Source organism: Pleurodeles waltl, chromosome 3_1, assembly GCF_031143425.1.
Source record: "Pleurodeles waltl isolate 20211129_DDA chromosome 3_1, aPleWal1.hap1.20221129, whole genome shotgun sequence".
NCBI classification, from domain to species: Eukaryota; Metazoa; Chordata; class Amphibia; order Caudata; family Salamandridae; genus Pleurodeles; species Pleurodeles waltl.
This window is the reverse complement of record NC_090440.1, coordinates 667,851,386-667,872,982: the sequence shown is the minus strand read 5'-3', so window position 1 is coordinate 667,872,982 and position 21,597 is coordinate 667,851,386. Positions and strand designations below refer to the sequence as shown.

General features: G+C 46.0%; 1 protein-coding gene across 2 annotated transcripts in view; it reads left to right on the top strand.

Annotated features, from left to right (window-relative positions):
- The window catches only part of LOC138284448 (6-pyruvoyl tetrahydrobiopterin synthase-like), a 62,687-nt gene extending 53,094 nt beyond the window's left edge, over positions 1–9,593 (top strand). The window contains exons 3-6 of one of the 2 annotated variants that reach the window (XM_069223215.1): positions 3,690–3,712; positions 5,938–5,994; positions 8,109–8,179; positions 8,773–9,593. In XM_069223215.1, the coding sequence (XP_069079316.1) occupies positions 3,690–3,712; positions 5,938–5,994; positions 8,109–8,179; positions 8,773–8,896 (275 nt within the window). In that variant the 3' untranslated portion in view covers positions 8,897–9,593. The remainder of the gene's footprint in view (positions 1–3,689; positions 3,713–5,937; positions 5,995–8,108; positions 8,180–8,772) is intronic. The other variant, XM_069223214.1, reaches the window with a different exon arrangement.
- The last annotated feature ends 12,004 nt before the right edge of the window (positions 9,594–21,597 follow it).

Here is a 21,597-nt window from a genome sequence, read left to right as displayed (position 1 = left end):
CTCACGCCAGGGACTTCAAAATCCTCATTGGCAGCAAACTAGACCCAACTGTACAATTCAACACCATCACTAAATCCTGTTTCCACACCCTGAAGATGCTGAGGGAGAGCTTCAAATGACTACCAAGCAAAAACATCACTCATGCACTAGTCACCAGTAAGTTGGACAATGGGTACATCTGCTACATCAGGACTACTGAGCAACTCACTAGCAGACTACAAACCATCAAGAACTCAGCAGCCAGGTTCATCCTCAATCTCCCACAGGGAACTCACATCAGATGATACCTCAGGGAGCCCCACTGGCTCCTGATATACAAACATGCTCACTTCAAAATCCTCACACACACATTCAAGATACTATAACTTAGACCCCACCTACCTGAACAGTTGTATCTCCTTCCATTAACCACCCAGACACCTCCGATACATAGGATTCCTACTCCCACAGATCCCACACATGCACCAAACCAGATCAGGAGGACAAGCATTCTCTTACATCGCTCCTAAAGTGTGGACCGACCTCCCACAATACATCAGATACTCCTACTCTCGCCTTGAATTCCGCAAGAAGCTGAAGACCCGGCCTTTTCAGTTAACGAACTTGCCATAAGAAGGGCTAGGCACACACACATGATCAAAGCAAGGATATTCTTGTGAATTACAAATGGTGTGCTTTACAAATACACATAACAAAACAACATAACTACCCGTCACGACTGCTCCAAGCATTTACAGGTATTCCTGAATATATGATGGTTTATTAAGACTGTTCTAGGCTCTTTGATATTCTCGGGATGGAGAGGGGTGCCCTCCTTACATTTTCAGGGACCTTGGACTTTTCTTAATATAGATGACGTTCCAATCACACCACTAAAGGTCTTCCTTGCTTTTCTGAGTGAAGATGGTTGTCCGGACAGACAGACCAGATGGTCACAGTTATTCTCTGGAGAGATGACTGCAAGCAATATTGCTGTAGATGCTCAGGGCTATTTTCAGGGGAGATTCATGTCCATCCATATGGCTCCAGGCCCTCACTGGTAATCACTACTTTGTAATGCTTTCAGGTCCAAGGTTTTTTATTGGCATAGATGACGCTGAGAAGAAACTCAGGAAAGATGGCAAATGCAATCGGAGGTGGAGAGACTATGATAGTCCAGCTATTGTGCCTTCAGTTCATTCTGGCAGTGAATAAAGTGTGTTAGTAGTGGCATAACTATGGCATCATCTGTGATTTGGGGCGGGAGGGGGGCTTATATGTTATCATTAGACTGACTCAGAGCAAGCAGCAAAAAAGGAAGAACTGAGAAGGAAGAAAGATATGAAAACAGCAACAAAGGAAGAAAGTAGGGATGAAAATAACCTGCAAGAGTAAGATAAAAGACAGTAAGTGTCAGATGGTGGATTAAAGAGACATGAGGTAGAATCAAGACTAGGTAGCACAGGTATTCAGCCAATCCTTGGATTTGGCAGCAGGCCCCTAAGAAAAACTTTGGGTCCCTGTACTTCATTATTATTATTACACATTAGGTGTTTTCTACTGGTCTTTCCAGGACAGATGGATGCTGGACCATGCTGATCTAGATCCTCCTTTGCTATCTTAAGTCGTATGACAGATTACTCTTAAATTCACAAGCATTAGCACTCTATCTAAAAGGAATGTTCTTCAGGTGGCACAGAGATAAGTGAATAGGGATTTTGCTTCTGATTGGGAACCTGAGAAGAAGACATTTATGATCTTGAAGGTATGGAGGGGTTCAGTACCCTAGATGTGGAGCATAGGGTGCTTTAAAGACTAAATAGAAAGAGGCATTTGGGTAGACAAGGTTGAGTTGGCAGAGCTTGAAGAGGATAAGGTGGTCAGTTTGGCTGGATGGTAGTGCGAACAGAGTGCAGAAGACTGGGCACTGGCTTCCAGAGTGCCTACAGCGCATTTATATCCACACTCGATTTCAGTGTACCAAAAAGGGATGCAGATGTGATCCACATTGGTGAAGAAACGCAAGAGTTTCTTACATTTAGATATATCAGAGTTAATTATGGGCAATAATTGACTCTAGTGCATTCCGTTATGAAATACAATAAAGAAATAGTTAAAAAGAAAAATCAGGAAGCACTCCCACAAGACAAACTTCACTAGAACTACTCTGTAAGAAAAAAGGCATCACCATCAAGAGAAACTGAATAGTAGGGAGAAATGTAGTCCGTACTTAATTTGTAAAAGAAAGAGTGTCTGTGCCTAAAGCTATGCTCAGAAACATGCGGCCATTGCAATCAAACTCTTTAGTCTGCTACCGGACACCCCCTTCCCATTTATCTTACTCTTGCGGGTTACTCCTTCTTCCCTTTGTGATTGATTGTCTGTCTTTCTTGTCCTACTTTCCTCTTTGTGTGTCTTCAGTTTATTGAGCTCGGGAAACGTCTGGCCAGGAAAAATAATCACCGGTCCCTAAAAATGAGTGTTGGTGGCCCTCGCCAGCTCAAATTGAACACCGGGTGTAGGGAGAAACTCTGTGCCCAGCTTAAATCTGAAGTTAACGTTTCTCACACATTATTAGTAGCATTTTACTGAACTGATGATTTAATTATTACACCCTGGTAAGGGATGTGAAATTGTATGTTGGTTTTAACAAAACAATCTTGCAGTAAATTGAATACATGTCAAAGGATGCATATTTAACCCATAAAAACAACAGAAAGACCAAGGCTCAGTCGAGAGTTTTTTTTTTACCCTGCACTCTATATAGCGCAGCCATGTTTTTTCCAATGAAAGACTGACAGGATATCAGAGTTTTTGTGCCCGCCCATCTTTCACCGATGATGACCTTCAAGCACCCATTCATTAGAATGGTGTGATGAGAGGCATACAGGGTAAACAGCTCTTAAATAGAGAAGGCTGATTTTTCTTTCTTTTTTTTTTGGTAGTTGTTCCTCAAGGTTAACTCCTAGCCACACCTTGTTCAGAGTTGGGAAATGGAGAGAATCCAGTTTTTTTGTTTGAAGAAATGTAATTGTTTTCTAACTATCTGTGTTTGTTGAAGCGACAACACATCCAAACTCCGCAAAGGCCTCTCTTCCCACTGCACTTGTTCAAGAATGATGACAACTGGATGCTCTGCTATGTTCCGTTTAACATGAGACAACAACGCCTTTTTCTCCTATATAGTATTTGCACTATGAGAAGGAACGGAGGTGCTTGATAACAATTTACAGTGGATGTTAGATTATAGGATGTTCAATTTGCCCCATTTTTCTTTTCCCAGTAAAGACGTAGAAAGGGATAAAACAGCCTTGTATAACTGGTCAGGTTGTCCTTACTAGCCAGGATTTGTTGAAGGGGACATTTTGCCGCTGTAGAGAAGATGACATCTTAAGAATTCCAGCAGCGTGGCTTGGGCAATGTAGCTCCCGTACGTCTGCTGGTCATTGGGGAATACATCATGAACTTGAGCCAGAAACACTCACTGTTGTCTTTTCCTGTGTCATCGGCTGCCTGATGGATCGTCCAGAGATCCAACACTCCTCCCTCCCCCCAACTCATATCACCCGTTTTATTTCCACTTTGAGTACTACTTGACATTCAGCAGAACTTTCACTGCTGATAAAAATTACCAGCACAGACCCCAGTGTTACTGTACTTTACTGCACTTACTGCTACATGTCTTTATAATGTTTTTCTTTTCTTTTCAGTGATAGTCACTGTGCGAGGAAAGGTAAGTGTCATTCACATCCCTAGTTACTGTGAAAATCCCTAGTGCCCCAACAGTATACAGCGTTTTTAATGATTTTAGGATTTAAAGGTTCCAGCTCATTGTGGAGGCTCTATCGATGTACACAGGCAGCTTCGGCGGAGCCTACAATGTGTATTTTCAGCGAGATGCTCCTTGGTCTGGGGTGATGGAGATGTGATCTGTCATCAGGTCCATTTCTTGAAAAGGCAAATGTTTATCCAAGATAGGCATGGGGTAGGGCTCTTGATGACTTGGGAGCATACTATGTGAAGTATTAACCTTTAAAGGAAGCTTTCATCAGGGCTCCTAGGCCTCCCTACTTATCATTTTTTAAATGTAATGGTGTGTGTGTGAAAAAGTGTGAGGCCTTCCTACCTGATTAGTTATGCCAAACCTTTTCTAGGTTTTTGATAAGGCCCCTTTGGCTTTGGAGAGAGAGGACGCATCCCTGTAGTCGCGCTTATGCCAAGGGAGCAGCATCCTAGATTGCTCTCCTCCGCCACTGCTGGGGCCTAATCAAAAACCTAGAAAAGTACTTTTTTTTAATTTATTTTTATTCGGCTGTATGTATATTGGATATATACACTCAGATATTCGGTTAAGTTCACCAAGGTGGCAGTGACCTATCTCGGTGAGAGGAAACACCAATCATAAACCATACAAACATTTAGTCATGTAGGATAGAGATCCATACACAGGCACATATAGACCCTGAAGCGTACACATTCTATGGTGAGGCTAGCCCATTCCTAATCATTGGTTGGCTTTTTGGAACTCATTTACTTGTTTGTTATTTGATGGTTTATCTTTCCTAGCCCCCACCCCTTACCCCCTCCTCCCCCCCCCCCCAGATTATTGCTCCCCCGGAGCAAAACTTCCTTACCATCCCTTTGATTAGATGTCTTGTATCTTTTAAATGCTAAAAATCAGGGAATTATGTTTTGCTTTCAGGACTTCAAAGTGAGTGCATGTGTTTTCTAAATCTCTCCATTGTGTGATGCTTCCACCACAAATAAACATACCCTGAGCGTTCCATATAATGCTCCCTTCACCCAAACTCTTGCATTGTTTCCCCCAACTCTACTTTTTATTTATTTTTTCATTTTATGCTCTATTGTTCTCCCTCGTGCCCCCTCACCCATGTGGGTCCACCTCTCCCTTACCAGTTCCCCTTCGTTGCTCCTTCACGATTAACTTAAGGTTGCAGGGTCTTTTTTTCAGTTTTATTTTGTGTGCCCAGCAGCTGCCAGGCCGCACAACTTTTACAAAGTGCTTTCACGTGTGTTCAGATTGTTTGCTTACCACTCCAGGTGACGTCTGCCATTTTGGACCAGGTAAATAATTAAATAAACAAACAAAATGTCAGCTGCATTATGCTATAAGTGTGCGAATGCTTGGTGATGTATGCACATACATATGTCATTACAATTTTTTTTGCTGATGCTGGACAGCATCAGCGAAAAGCGCTGGCAAAGCCAGTAGGTCGAAAAGGCGAGACTTATTGGCTGTATCAATGCCTGTTGGGATCAATTTCACAATCAGGCTAGGTTTGTGTGTGTCAAAGAATGTCTATCTCAGGCGCTTAAACAGACAACAGTATTGTTATATGATAATGTTCTTGGGCGATTGCTTCTCCATGACTACAGAGTGCCTATACAAATCTTTCTGTAGCATGACTGACTTGCAGATATTTCCAACAGGCTGTGTTAATATTTCTTTATGTGGGTCTTCGAGAGATCATATTTGTGTTTCTCTGTTGTGTATATAACACTTCCTGTTGCACTCTGTGGATTTGTGAGAAGCAGTGGCAGTCTCACTGCAGATGTGCTTGTTCTATGTTGTAAACGTGCACATGATCCTCCCAGCTTTAGACAGTTTGACGATGTTGCACTCGTGGCTGTCTGAGATCCTGACCTCTGGATTGTTCTGTGGTGAAATGACATCTAAGAATGTTTGATCACATGAAAACTTTAATGTCACTACTTTTCCATTATGTGGGGACAAACGTGGCCTGTTGGTGGTTTGCAGGGTCCTTCTGAAAAGAAAAAGGTACTGAGCAGCAGTGGTCTTTTTCTGTTACTTGATTTTTGTTTTTTGTTTTTTATCTTTAGTCATTATCAGCAGGATGATTCTTTTGGTATAATTGCAACAGTCTGAATGACTAATTCCACTTGTCACACAAGTGATTAATTTCGTTCATCCCACAGATTGATCCGGTCTCTGGAATGGTAATAAACTTGACGACACTCAAGCAGCACATGCAGGTGAGCATCTTGGGGCCTATCTTCGACATTGAATGAGTTAAGAACTATAGTATTAGCTACTTCAACTAAATGATCACCCCCTCTGCTTAGATTTTGGGTTTTGACTTAAAGTGAGGAAGTGCTGTGCTGTGTGTTCAGATAACTTGCCTCTCCCTCATGCCAAAAAAAAGACCTTCTCAAGTCTAGTCCCTCTGTCTAATGGTGTTCTCAATGGACTTACAATATGCTATTGTTACTAGGGCTTGATCTTAGTGGTATGTGCCACTCATACAAGGGCTCAATAGCTGTTTGGGGTTGTATAGTGCCTGAGGTTTACGGTAGAGCTGTCTGCAGCCAGACACATACTTGCTCGATGATACTCTGGAGTACTGCCGGCCTTTGGGTTTATTAGTAAGTGCCTGCACCGTTCACAGAGCTTGCCTTCTGTAAGCGTCTTATTGCCTGGGTAATAACTGGGAGCATCTAATAATTGGCAAGCGGCAGAGAGACCGGCAAATCTTCATACAAACCCTACAAGTCTTGGGTTTTGCCTTGTTTTCCCCAGTCAACTGCACTTAAACTAGCAGCCCGGCGAAGAGATGCAGTATCTAATTAATTGTAACCGTGGAACATTCTATGGCTCTAGCACCAAAGTACACGCCGCCTTGAATACATTTTTAAGTTCCGCCTGCATTTTGCCTGGACAGCCGAAGCCTTTATCCAGATCTTCTGAAAGTGCACTTTCAGTGTCAAGTCGTGGTATTTGATGGAGGGTTTTGTTTGAGGACCTTGTCATTTATGGACTGATCTGTTGATATGACAGTCAGTAAAGTATCCAGTAGGGTGGTGCACAGGCAGTGCTGTGCAGATTCACGAGCTCTGGCGGTACGCAAAAATGCGCCTACCACCCACCTAATCTTTAACTGTGAATGAAGTAGCAGTGATTAGTACTCTGACCTCCCCCACTCTTTGCACACCCACGGGCGAATGCTTTTGTGCGGTTTAGTTCTGCCACTTTAGGCACTAAAAACTGAGTGCTTGAGCTGCTAGTGCATTGTAGTTGGCTTTCTCCAGAAATTCTGTGTTACACTATGGCTTGTTCAACCTTAGGAGCCCGCACATAACAAGTTTCTTGAGCTCTAGAACTCAGGTTCTCAAGCGTGTGCCATGCACATTTAAGGAGTTGGGTTTCGCGCAGTCTGTTCCTAGCGCTGCTATTCTTTCCTGATCGGCCATCTTCTCTTAACCGGATGCTACTTGACCCGGAGATTTGGTGCGTAGGTAGTGTCCCTAAGATTTCCTCCCTGTGTCCAGGGCTTCTGGAGAGGGCTAACCCTTTTACTTTCACAGCCTTCTCCAGGAACCAATGCACAAGCCTCTTCTCCTTCTCTAGCTGTGTCTTCATTCTGCGCCTGACAGCGCTGCTTCTGTCTTTGTCTGGTTCATCCTGGGTTTCCATGAACTCTTGTGCTGTGTGATACTGATCCTTGCGAACAGGTGCAATCTCTTCTATGTAAAGTAGTTTGAACATAAGCTCATACCGTGCCACTTACCTTCTAACCCCTAGAAGGCCCTTTCTGCTCCCAACACCAAACGTGGCCTTCAAGGGTCTGCTGAATAAATCAATGGAAAACAAAGGACAGGTCTTCTCTGCCGAACCTTCTCGTAATCTGGGCAGTAAGACTTGATTTGTCCCAGTCAGCCAGTGGCTGCAGTTACTAGTTAGTGACACTGCACGTTCCTGGAGAAGGCTTTGGTCTTATCCTAGAACGGGCCTGTTTGTCTCATGGCTCGAGTATTAGGCACATTCTGCTCAGGTAACTCGTTCTGCTTGGGTGACAGGTGTTTTCTGCCTTTTTTTAAAATCCATGTAACATGAATACTCACCTCACGTAAAGTGTGCCACATCGAGCTAGCTGCAGATCCCCCAGTCAGTCGTTTTGTTAGGTAATAGGTGCATTTTGCTCTGGTATCTGATGCGATGCTTCCTCGCTAGGTATGAGGGGCGCTGTCCATGATTAACTGGCATATTTTGCTAGGGTGATTTTTGCAGCCTTCTAATCTGTTATATGGAGCTCAACTCTGGTAGCAGCAAGATTCAGCATTACTTTTTTGCCATTTTTGTTTTTTAACAGAAAGCCATCGTAGAGCCGCTGGACCACAAGAATTTGGACAAGGATGTGCCGTTCTTTTCTCAGCATGTCAGGTACACGAGTATTCTATGCGCCGTGGTATAGGAACTATTGTGGACTTTTTGCACTTATGCATGTTTATAATCCCTTATAACTGCATACTTTAAGACCTTTCACAGTACTAACTAGCCATAACATTTCACAGATAGTCATTTGGCAAGAAAATGTCTCCACAGCATTTACTCTGGTCACTGGGAGCAATAACATATATCCAAATGAATGCTGGACAAGCCCCTCAAGTAGAAAATATTCAGGCAGAAATGAATGAATACAGAAAATGATTAGCACTCTTCACCGATTAGCCTTAGTTCTCTTGTGCCTTCCGAGGTACATGCATCAACAATTAACGGGATCGTTATCTTTGTAGGTAGATTTACAAAGGAGCATAGGAAATTAATCACATGCCGTCCCCGATGGGGAGTACAGAACAGTTTGGGAGGAACTGCCCTTTGGTGTGCTATATGTATAACCTTACACAGCTGCCAAAACACTGGCTAGTGAGAGAGCTAATCTAAGAAGTGCTACTTGAAAAGTGCGAGGGTCAACGAATGGCCACAGCAGGGCTGACCACCAGTCTTTTAATTCATTCTGTTTCTTCTTTTTGCAGCACAGTTGAGAATGTGGCAGTGTTCATCTGGGACAGCATGCAGAAGCAATTAGCGCCTGGTCTTCTGTACAAAGTGACTGTACACGAAACAGACAGCAATTCGGCTGTGTACAAGGGCGAGTAGGCAGGGTCACCCGCCACCACAGAGAAGATCCACAGAACATCCGTTCCAAAATTGTACCACAGTGGAAGGCCACATTGTGCAAATGGATATGTGTTAACAGGGTCGGGCTGCGATGGAAAATGGGGCCGGGCACCAAAATAAACGTGGCCTGTTAGTGAAACAGATAGCTAAACAAGTGTTTGCAACACAATAGGTCTCGCATTTGTGAGCGTTAGAGCTATTGGTGTTGTGAACGCATACGTGGACTTTTCGTGCCATATGAATTGGTCAACCCTGCCTTATAATTTGGTCCTTTCCTGCCACATAATTCCAGTGGCCCAGCATACAACTAAAGCACCTCCATTTACCTTCTTCCTCTAGCTGCAGCAAAAAAAGGAAAATGTAAATCTAATTACAATAGAATCCCACTTTCACCACCCCACCATCAGAGTTGCTGGCTGGCTAACCCAATTCCCAGAATTACAGCGCATATGGTTGGACTAAAAAAGACGGAATGGGACTGCCAATCCGCCGAATATTAAACGTCAATCTGGCTTTCGGAGCACCCACTGTAAATATGCATGAGATGAACTGATGCATAATTAATTTCAATATACCGTAGATTATTTGCATGTTTGTTAATGTTTTTGAAAACACTACTATACTTGATTCCATGGGTACAAGACCACGTCGCAAGGCATAAAAATTCTACAAAACAGTTAGTGATAAGATTTTATTTTTTTGCTTTAACAAACTGTATTAGATTTTTCTACAAAAGAAACAATACCTTGCATGTACATTTCTTATCACCTTAAATACGTTGCATACAGCAATGCCACATCCAGCAGCCTTTGTTCTCCATACATGGCAAGTTGTTCACCCTCTCTTCTCCCCCCAATGCACCCTAGAGAATTTTCCCCAGCCATTTCCCCACACTTTATTAGGTTTTCGAGGGCAACCCCTGGCCTCAGAGACCGACCTCTGCTGTTGAGTACACTAGTCAACTCCATGACGTCATTGTGTAAGGGTAGGAGGATTGGATGCTTTCCAGTGGCCCCAATTTCTCTCTAAGCATGTTTTGTCAGCTCTCATGCCTCCCGTACTCTCCAACCCCCTTAGAAGAATCATAATGGGGGAAAGGAGAACCTCTCATCACAGAACCCCTGTAAATCCAGGCACCACGGCCGACCAGTAGGTCTGAATTGAGACACAAGTCCACACCATATGATAGAAGTCAGCCATGGTCTGACTACATTGGGGGCAGTCGGGGGCCGTGTGCAGACCAGTATTGTGAAGCCTCTGTTGAAAAAGGTATGCAGCATGCAGTAATAGAGCTGGATTAGCCACAGACTTGAAGAAGTGATAAGTGTTCTAGGGGCCATAAAGGCTTCTTCTTGAAGGGGTCCCACCCATTCCTCCCATCAGGATCTAAGAACGGTTAGGTCTCCTGGGGTATTAAGGATAAGTGTACGGTAAATTTAAGATATTTTCCCTCTGCCCAATGATCCCATAAGGAGACTGGCCTCTAAGGGATTGAATTCTGGTAGAGGGGTGCTTCTGAGAAGCTGGGTATGAAGGGTGTGGCACAGCTGAAGATACTTATAAAACTTTGTGAGTGCAGATTCAAGTTGTATTTCATGAAATTTCATATGTGTACCTGACCAGGCATCTACCAGCTGTGACAAGCCATTAATATCCCACTGTGTGAAGCCCAGCAACTGTGATGTATCACGGGCCAGGTTCCATGCCGGAGAGGAGTTTATTGTGTAAGTTTGTTCAGCCACAGAGTGTGGCGCAGAGCTATTCTCCAGGCCACTAGAGAAAGTTTGGTGGTAGGGGCAGTATCTAGGGGGGATTGGGGCACTGTAAAGTATGGTTAGGAGTCAGGGAAAACCTATGACAAACAATTCCAAACAGTAGGCAGTGTCGGCCCATTCGCCATTGAACTATTCATGGATCACTAGGAGGTGGGGTGCCAGGTAAGTATAAATACATCATACCCAAACCCCCTTCTTAGATCATACATTGACAAGTCTTGAACACGAGCCATGAATGAGCCCCCTTCCAAAGGAAGAAGGTCACGTATCTATCTTGGAAACTGAACCAACTCCACGGTATGACAACTGGAGTGTTCTGAAATACGTAAAGGAACTGCAGCAAAACCATAATTTTAAACAGTGCCACCTGGCCCATAACGTTTAAAGGTAAGTGCTGCCAGTTAGCAAGATCTTGTTTGGTTTTCCTGACCGGGAGCTCTACATTGAGTCCACGTGAGTTCCAGAAGCATGGACACCTTTGTACCCAGGTATTTCACACTCGGACGACGGATAAGGATGCCGCTCTGCCAGGCAAAACAATCCTGTGAGGGAGCTAGGGGCACCAGCACCGACTTGAAGGGGTTCAGCCTTAGTCCTGAGGCTGCTCAGAAGCAGTGAAGAAGATGCAGGCAACAGGGCCCATTGAGAGCACGGTTAGCTAAGTAGAGAAGGATATCATCTGCATGGAGGGCAATGTGATCTTCCCTCCCATCTCTCCAGTCCCAACCCTGAATAAAAAGGTTGGTACGAATCAAATATGCCAGGGGTCCGATTGCAAGTGCAAATGAGATGGAGGATAGGGGGCAGCCCTTCCGGGAACCCGGTCTGATGGGAAAAAGAGTCAGACAGTACTCCATTAATCTTCACTCCTCCTGTGGGACATGAGTAAAGAGCCCGAACCAGTCCACAAAAGCGGGATCCAAGCCCAACACGGACCAGCACCGCCCCCAGATAGCCCCAGTCAACTGTATTGAATGCCTTTTCAAAGTCAAGAAATAGAGGTGCTAAATTAGCTGGAAGGTGGTGTTCGTGGGCAAGTACCACATGGAGGTGTCGGATACAATGACTTGTGCGCCGCCCTGGCATGAAGCCGCACTGATCAGAGTGGAGATGACACGCCTCAGTCTAGATGCCAATATGGTAGCAAATATTTTGAGCTTACAATTGATAAGAGAGATGGGCTGATATGACGCACATGACACAGCAGGAGGTTGAATCCTCCGAATTATCACAATTGTTGCTGCATCTAGCTCAGGTGTAAAAGAGTCAGAATGTACTACCTCTTTATAAAGAGCTAGCAGTTTAGGGACTAAAATGTCATGAAATGTGGTATAGTATTCCAATGGAAGGCTATCTGGCCCAGGAGTTTTACCCAAAGCCCTCTCTGCAAGAGCCGCGGTAATTTTGTTATCTGTAAGGGGTTCATCCAACAACTGAGCCTCTGAGCTGTAAATGCGAGGGGGGGACAGTTCCTCAAGGAACTGCTGAGAGTATTCTGGGTCACGTTGAGGTGGGACGGTGTAGAGTTTACGGTATTATTGTGCAAATGTCTACTATTACAGTTGCTGTGTGTACTTTGTTACCAGTATCATCCACGATTTCAGGTATAATCCTAGACAGCTGGTGATGAGAGACAAGCCAGTAGAAAAGCTTACCATTCTTGCCCCCCATACGTATACGTTTGCCTGTGTGGCTTACCATACGTGTTTGGCTGAATCAAGAGAGAGTCAACGTATCTCCTTCCATATTAAACCCACTGCCTGCTCTGTGTCTGCCCGCTCACCTCTCGCGATATTAGACTAGCCGAAGAGCCCATGTCTCCAATTGGGTAAGTTAGAGCAGATGGGCTTTTTCCCGCTCTCATAAATGACCCTTAGCAAAGCCACGAAGTGTCGCCTTGCTGGCAGCCCAAATCGTGCCAGTAGAGGGGTCCGAGCCCTTATTGTCAAAGTAGTGTTGGAGCACTCTCTCCAGGGCCTGGACATAGGTTTTATCTTGCCAGTACCTGCGTTAAGACGCCACATTGGGTGTATGCCGTCCCTGGGGTATCTGAGATGAACAGGATAGTTGCATGATCCGAGATGCTTCTTGGTAAGATTTGGATTTCGGTAATGCAGCGGCAGTCTTGGGTAGGCATGAGTATCAAGTCTATGTGTGACTGAATGTGATGGGCTGCAGAAGTGTGAGTGAATTGTCATTGTCTTGGATGCCAGATCTGCCACACATTGCAAAGGCCTAATGAAGTGACCCAGTCTGTCAAATGACAGGCGATTGTACATCGGGATGCAGAGGGAGAGCCGAAGTATCAAGCTCGGGAATCAGAACTGTGTTAAAGTTGTCCCCTACCAGGCTCAGCCCCTGTGCGAGGTCCAGTAAATAGGAGGACAGATCCTGGAGAAAGGTACAAAGCGCCACTGGTGGGGCGATACACTAGTCAGGTTAGCGGTGCAACCCTTGTGTGTGCCTGTAAAGGTTTGGAAGCAGCTTTGAGGGTCACCTACTGCATGAGAAACCACCAGCGGGAAGGATCTGTGGAGCACTATGGCTACACCCCTGGAGCCCCTGATGTGCCCCGCATGGTATACCCGATCAAAACCCCTACGGGCCAAGAAGGGACAGCGGCTGCCCAAAAGATGAGTCTCTTGTAGCAGTAATGCATCTGGGGAGTAGCGGTGTGCAAAAGTGAAGACTGACATTCCCTTTATTCTGTCAAGCAGACCATTAACATTCCATGATAGGGTGCATATAGGTGCCATGATACTGGTTAAACAAAACAATCACAAAGGGTGGAGAAGTGAACCCAGGGTCACAGTCACCCAGCTCCTAGAGGGAGGTGCTATTGTGCGTGTCGGAAGCAATGTGGAGTGCCTCTTGCAGCTAGAGTACAGAAAGAAACCAGGTTGTGGATGTGAACCTTTTGAAGCATCAAATGTCATACAAGGTTGAACTAACAACATATCAAACAGTAAAACATTACTGAGTTCCATACCCCCAACTCTCACCCCTCCCCATACTTCCCTCCCAGAAGCAACTGCCGCTGCCCCAAATTTTGAAAACTTTAAAAAACAGAACGGAGAAAAAGGTTTACAAAATAAATACTAGAAGAATAGTGTGTTGGTGGACCCCTCTTTCTAGAGTATAAATGGTAGACAACAGTATGACAGGTTGTCTCTCTTGCAGGGAACATCAGTGCAGTTTCTGTTTTGACCTCCGTATATGAATGCCTCTTCTGTTGGACTTCCAGCATATAATCTGGGAAGATAAGGACCTTGGTGTCCCTGCAGCGAAGTTCTGGACATGAGCGAGCCTCCTGGAGAACAGAGTCTCTATCACTAAAGTTTAGGATACGTGCTATCAGTGGCCTGGAGGGAGCTCCGGGAAGTAGCCTCAGCGCCAGTGCATGGTGAGCGTGCTCAACCGCAAACCAGGGTGAAATGAGGTCAGCAGGCATCCATTCCTTAATCCAGGCTCCTAGGAAGCCCGCTGTTTGTTGCAGTTCTGACCGTTCCGGCACACCCATCACTCTTATGCTATTACGCCAAGAACTATTCTCTGCATCCTCAGCGCGGCGATGGAGTTATGTCGTGCAAGTAGGCAGCTGTCATTAGTGCTTTGAGAACTCCCGCCACATCTTCCACTGTGGAGAGCCTGTATTCTGCCTTGGTGATGTGTGCTGCAGGGTTGTGCAGAGCCTGTCTAAGTAAGGCAACATCTTCGCGGACTTCACAAATTTTTGTTTCCACTGCGGATTGAGACGTGTGAATGGCTTGAAGAATAGTCTCTAAGGTGTTAGTTGTGGGTTGCAGCTTCTCCCCCACTGTTTTCCCCATGGCGCCAGCAGTATAATGATCCATGTAGGCCTGGGCCGATGTGGAGCGTGCCGATTTATCCTTCCCCGTGACTCTCGGGTTTCTTTTTATGGGGGCTTAGCCCGCATGCCACCACCACTGTGCCACAGCACAACTTGAGATGGATTGCTTACAAGCCGGAGAGTCCCTGTGGCACCTCAAAGTTGTCCTATCCTCTATGGGCAGGAGGGCCCCCGGCCAGTGGGGGATAATTCTCCCAGCACGTTTTCGAGACCCAGTCTCTGACATCTAATTCGCACAGCAGTGGGAGGCCATACCAGCTGCCAGGAGGTGACCGCTTCAAGGGGGAGTGTCTGGTACACCACCTAGTCTGAAGTCCATAATGCGGTCGTATGAGACCGCCAGTGGGGGCCAGGGCCAAACCCTCTCCTCTTCTCTGTGGGAACCACCGGCAGGCAGGCCTCTATCCCTGCTGCTGCCCTGCACCCACACCTGCACAGGAGAACTTCAGGGGTGGGGTCGCGCCCAAGGGACCAGAGAGTTCATAGAGGGGACCAGGCATTTGCCACCTTCAGCCCCAAGGCGATGAGTTAGGGCCTCCGTGCTAAGCGTTGTTCCTCAAGGTGAAGGCCACCATCCACACGCTCCGTAATGCAATGAAGGGACCCAGTGGTGGGATCCCCGATTCACCTGGGTCCTTGAAAGACCCGCCGTGCCTTTCCTTATCCCACAGTAGCAAGAGTTCCACGGAGGTCGCGCAAGGAGTACTCAGGCCCTGCTACTCCGGAGCGGACACCCCAACCCTGATTGCTCACAAGTCTAGGGCCACCAAGGATAGCCTGCACATTAGCTAGTTGAGCAGGGCAGCACTCTGGCTCCAAAACCACACTTAGGGGAGTCAAGGACGGCAGTATCTGTGTTTCTCTCCTGCAGGCACTCGGCACAGCCACACTCGCCGCTCTTCCGATTCTGTCCGTTCAGAGGCTGCGAGCCACTCCTTAGTTCACCAGCAGCAGGGCCCCCGATGGGGCCTCTCCCCACGCACTCCCAGGGGCTTCGGCTCCTTCCTGCTCACCACACCTCCAACGTGGCAGGCAAATTTCAGACTACGCGGGCTCCCATCTTGCGCCCGCCTCACGATCCTCCACTTCGGCTCTAGCCTCTCATTCCCAGCAACAGAGTCTGTTCTGATATGGGTGGACAGCAGGAATTACCCCTCAAAGCTTGCCTGGGGGTACAGTAGCCAGATCGATGGCATGGCTTTAGGAAGGATGACAAAGGGGGGTCCAGGAGCACTCAGAGTGAGACCGCCATCGTGACATTAATTGTGTGAACATAAATAACACCACGCCATGCCCTATCCTCAGGGTTTCCATATTTTCTCATGAAGAAATAGCGTGATTTTTAAGTCACCAGCATACGGAGTTCTATATTATAGCTTTCACAAAATGTGCACAACATAGCAAATACCAACCTGCTTACAAGCTCACGTGGCTTTACGGTGAAAGGCTAATGAAGAACGTGGCAGATCGGCATTACACAAAGTGTGTGATGCGACTAGGCTCCTAGCAGCTTACTCGCACAGCTACTAATTAACACCCATTACCACGAACACCTCTAAATATTGTTATCACAAATATAGAGGAGGAGGGAGGGAGATGGTCAGAGGGTAACTGACCTACAAAGCTGTGGAGTCATCTGGTGACCATGCACTGCGATGGCCGACCAGCAGGAACTGTGAACGTGTTGGGATGGACAACACAAAAGAACAATGAATGAAATGAATCACCCAAAGGCGGGAGAATCGGAACCAAGGCACCAATAAAAAAAACGGCATTTCTCAATGGCATAACAAAGAACGAATGGTAATAATGTGCATGGTTAAAAGCCCATAAAAGTGATTACAGCATGTCTTGCAGACAGTGCTCACGTGCGGCCTAGGCTCAACCTAAAAAAGCAACCCATGTTTGCAAATCAGGTAGTTATGAACTTTTAAAGAGACAATGAAGAAGTATTTTGCAAGGTAGGGATTTGAAATTGCTGCAGGCAATGTTTGTTTTAATATCTGGGAAACCACCTGTAAAACCGGCTCAGCAAACCATAAAACAGGCCCACAAAATGCCAAAGAACCGGCCCGCACACTGACATTTCAGACCTACACACCAGGCACTGCCTGGCTGCCCTATTGGCCTGTCTGACCCTGCAGTGAGGAATATGCCCTGAGCAATCAATGTCCGCATGTAAGAAAACTCTCCTCCCAAGGTGCTGGTGCTCTTTCCAGTGCACTCAGTGTTGGTTCTAACCCTTGTTCAATTGAGTTGCTTGAAGTGCTGTCATTTTATTCTAAGCCCTTAATACCAGCAGTGTGGTAGGCCTAAACAGACATGTTTGTAGCCCTGACTGTGTTACCTGTTTCATGCTTTCCAAAGGTACATTGTAAAAATACAGCTCTGTATTTATATACCCACACATGGGATTTTGATTAGCTCTCTCCAATCATTGGTCTGATCACATATGAACCGCAAGCAGACTTACCTCCTGATCTGGCAGGGTGGTCTGGAGGTCCCTAGTCTTTTGCACTAATTCCAGACAGAGCAACTCTACTTCTTCGTGGAGTGGAACTGTAAGGAGTCCGAAAAAAATTTGTATTTTATGGATAGGGCGATAGCAGGACAACATCTCTGGAAGATTCACCTTCTGCAAAGGAAGCAGAGAGCCTGGGGACTGTTATCCTCCCTTGTTACCAGAGCTACCCTCGAAGTATAGGACCAAGTAGCTACTCAGAGAGCCTTGGCCTCGTTCCAGTCACCACTGAAACCTGTCATAGATAACAAAGAGTTTACCTCTGGTCTACATCCTACTACTTTTGCGGCCTCGCAGGCAGGCGGCTGCCATTTTGTTGGGTACATGCTTGACACTGCAGGGCATAATCTCTTTGAAGAGCTCAAAACTGACTTTGCAGTGCCAGAGACAGAGTCTGCGATATCTGCAAGTGCTCTACTGGGCAACCCTTTAGGACATTAGGAGTGGGGCGCAACGGCCACTCACACTCTTTGAAAAGTGGCTACTGTCCAAGGACAGCAACTGGTGGCTCACCACTGAACTATATGGTTGATTGCTGTAACCTCTACAGAGGGGAAAACCCCTGGGGCAGAAAAGATGGAACTTGAGTGAAGGTGGACTCTTGATCCATGAGGAAATGGGGCTGGGGGGATTTACTATAGGGCAAGACATACTATGCATAACACTGTACACATAGAAACCGCTACCAGAGTTGCAACTTACTGGTGTCTAACACCTGTTAGCCTTCATAGGGGTAACCCCGTGGCAGTGCAGACTGATGGGGCTGTGGGGCTCCTGGGACATTGCTTTACCTTCTCTGGGCCTGTCCAAAACTCACACGGTACTTGGACGCTGTCTTGACTGACATTGATACATACTTTGACACACAGATTCCATGCTTTGAAACATATTCTCCTAGAACTCTCCAACCTACTGACTCTTCCACTTACATTGAGCAGGATTCAACACATTGGCCTGGCATTGGGAGTAGCTCTCCAAGCCATATTCTCGCACTGGGGCAAAGAGAAGCTCCCTAAGCACACAGCAGGGCTCCATAGGCTATAGCATAAACTAGATATGGAACCTTTGACTCTTCCACTGACTCATCAGCTAAACACCTATCGAGCAACCATCATATTGCTGCTCTCTGCTGAAGTTTATGACCTGACATGTCCAGATACCTACACCTGCTGTGCTTAATGGCACCAGATGACAGGACACGAAAGGAGAGGGCAGACAAACAGGGTAAGGGCACAAGTGCTTTAACGGTTGGGGAATGTTTTAGTTGTTTCTGTAATTCTGCCGTGTAGCACCACAAGTGTAGAGTTGGCTGCATATGGTATTTACGTCATCCCAGTAAGGGCAGAAGTCCATCAGAAATAGGATCAGGTAGGGTCGTATCCGTATTTTGCAGCAAAAATTTCTCTAAACACCTGACTTACATCTCCCCAGGAGCCGCCCAATAAAGGGCAGCCCACAAACGTGTATATCGTCCACCTCTGTGTCACTGCACCTCTTAGATTTTGATGGTTCCGACATTAACTTTGCTGAGGACCAATAATCTCTATGGAAAGTAAACAGATGATTCTTTTTAAGTGGTGCTGGTTCAACTGTAGAGTACAATAGATTTAAAGTTAATCGCCATAACTGCTCTTCAGTCAGCTCTTGGAGATCATTTTCCCAGTGCAGGTATGGAGCTCCAAATTTCAGATGAAGGTACATGCTCTACAGGATTTGGAGGGAGCGTGGTGGCACCAATGTCGGCCAAGAGGTCACCCGAACAAGAAAGGAAGTAGGAGCGAGTGAAGGCCCATCGGATCAAAGAGTGCCTCGGGTGTCCCCTGGGGCCCTACACAGCAGTATAACTTCCCTAGTGAGCATAATTGATAAACAAAACACCTGACAGCCCTCTATACAGCAAATGTGTATACAGTGAGAAGCAGATGGTTTTTGAATCCCCCCCTCCAGGCACTATTCCACAGGCTCTGGCACCTGGGGAAACATGTTCGGGGAATAGTAACTGGCACCTACCATCGACATCCACTGCAACACTACACTACCTGGCACTGATTGTACCCTGATGAGGTCTGTGACCAGGAACCCCTGGTGGGGTGGGGCTGGACCCTTTCGATCTCGGGGGCCCAGGTGCATCTTGCCCCTGATAAAGGTGAATGGATTAATTAAACACACTGGTGGTGAATCAGGAGGTAACCAAGTCATAGGAACTGGGTTTGAGTGGAGTCAGGCGCCTCTAGTCCTATGTAGACCAGGACCGGACCCACCCAGACTGATTGTCAAGTTGATATGACACATAGGGGGGAGTCTAACTAACCCCATAAGTGTGGAAAGGCCCTATTTAACACTGCTTCAATAGACGAGTAGCAACAAAAGACGAACAACGTGGGTAGAGACAAGCCAGCACGGACAGGGGGAAACAAATACAATAACACAGTAAACCACCACGCGACAACCCACCCATAGGCTGACGAGGATGTCAGGCACACAGGATGATAAAAAATTTGATAACGAAGCCGTGGAGCCCTCTAGGGCGGATCTGCTGGCTGCCGTTCAAGGATCTATAATTGTGTTAGAACACCAGATAGATGTCAGCCAGCTCAGAGCTGACCTAAGAAAGGTCTCCGGTAAAGTGACCAATGCAGAGAATAACAGACAACCTACAAGGAGAGGGGACGCTTTTGAAATGTCAGGTGGCCACTATGACTACCACTGTCGCGGAGCGGAATAGGAGGGAGGAGGGCCACTCAAGAAGCAACAATATTGACATCCTAGGGTTTCCAGAAAAAGCAGAGGGCCTAGCAAAGGAACAGGTCTTAGAACACTGGATCAAAACTACACCAAAAATAGGCCACCTCAAACTTTTTTGTAATAGAATGGGCCCATACAGCTCTGGTCCCCCTTCCTACCCCGGTACCCCCCCCTCGAGCTATCATAGCCAAATACTCAATTATAGAGACTGTATCCTGAAAGTAGCCAGGAAACAAGAAGCTCTGACTTATGAAAACAGTAAAATTATAATTTTTCCAGATTATACAAAGCTGGTGCAGAAGCAATGTAAATCTTTCATGGCTGCGAAACAGAGACTGAGAGCTATGGGTTTGGGGTACATGCTGTTGTACCCGGCTAAGCTCAAGGTGTTGCACAATGGCAGAGCCCATTTCTTTGAACAACCCGATGATGTGTGGGAATGGCTTGACATGCGGCAAGTGACTACTCCTCTGGGTGGCGGGCCTTGCCACCGACGAAAAAGAGGGCCGAGATTACAAGATGCCGCAGAACACACATGCACAGAAGACAGCATCCAGAATTTGTTTCCAGAAGGACTGACGAGGGTGGAAATCAGGAGTGACAGAGCAATGCACCTGACAATACCAACACCATTGTCGGTGGGGAACAAGTCACCTGAGCAATCACGAACGGAGAACTCCTCCCCTGGAGCCCTAGGTCCCACACCGGGGTGGTTCCAGATACAGTTCTTGTGAGGGCAGGGGAGGAGAGAAGGGCCATGACAGGTGAGCAGATTGAATCACTATGCAAAAGGTATAGTTAAGGGCATAGATACACAATATGGTGTTCATGCATGGCGCGACCTCTGTTTGGTATACTTGTTGATATAACTTTTGTCTTAATGCAATGAGGAGACAAGCGAGACCAGCTACAAGGGGTACTACATTTTACTAACAGTCCAAAGAAGTCATGCGGATGTGATCCTTCCAACAGATGCTAAAAAAGGGGAAAAGAAAGGTTGTACTCGCTGGCTGGGTGGGGAGTATATCACTTGTTTTAGTTTGTAGGTCCTTTAGAACCTGTTAGGGTACCGTGGGCATCCTGAAACAAATGGGGGTAGGTTGCCCTTGAGAGGGAGGGTTATGGAAAGTAATATTATTATGTTATGCAATAGACAAGGTTGTTGTATTGTTAGGGAAGGGTTGCAGCCATCACAGCATGCTGATAATTTGCAAATGGAAATACTAGACCATACTACTTAATGACGCCAAAGACAATGTATAAACTCCTTTCATGGAATGTTAGGGGTCTCACCACATGTACAAAATGGTATCGAGTACTACAGCTCCTTAAAAGACACCAAGTTGGCATTGCTTGTCTCCAGGAGACATACTTAACAGAGCCTGAAGCTACTAAACTTGCCAAAAAATGGAGAGGATAACCTTACAGTGTCACCTTCTCCTCATATGCTAGAGGAGTGCTAATATGTGTAGCCCCTTATGTCCTGTTTGCATTAATGTTATTGAAGGCTGACATCAAAGGTAGATACATACAGGGAGTGCAGAATTATTAGGCAAGTTGTATTTTTGAGGATTAATTTTATTATTGAACAACAACCATGTTCTCAATGAACCCAAAAAACTCATTAATATCAAAGCTGAATATTTTTGGAAGTAGTTTTTAGTTTGTTTTTAGTTTTAGCTATGTTAGGGGGATATCTGTGTGTGCAGGTGACTATTACTGTGCATAATTATTAGGCAACTTAACAAAAAAAAATATATACCCATTT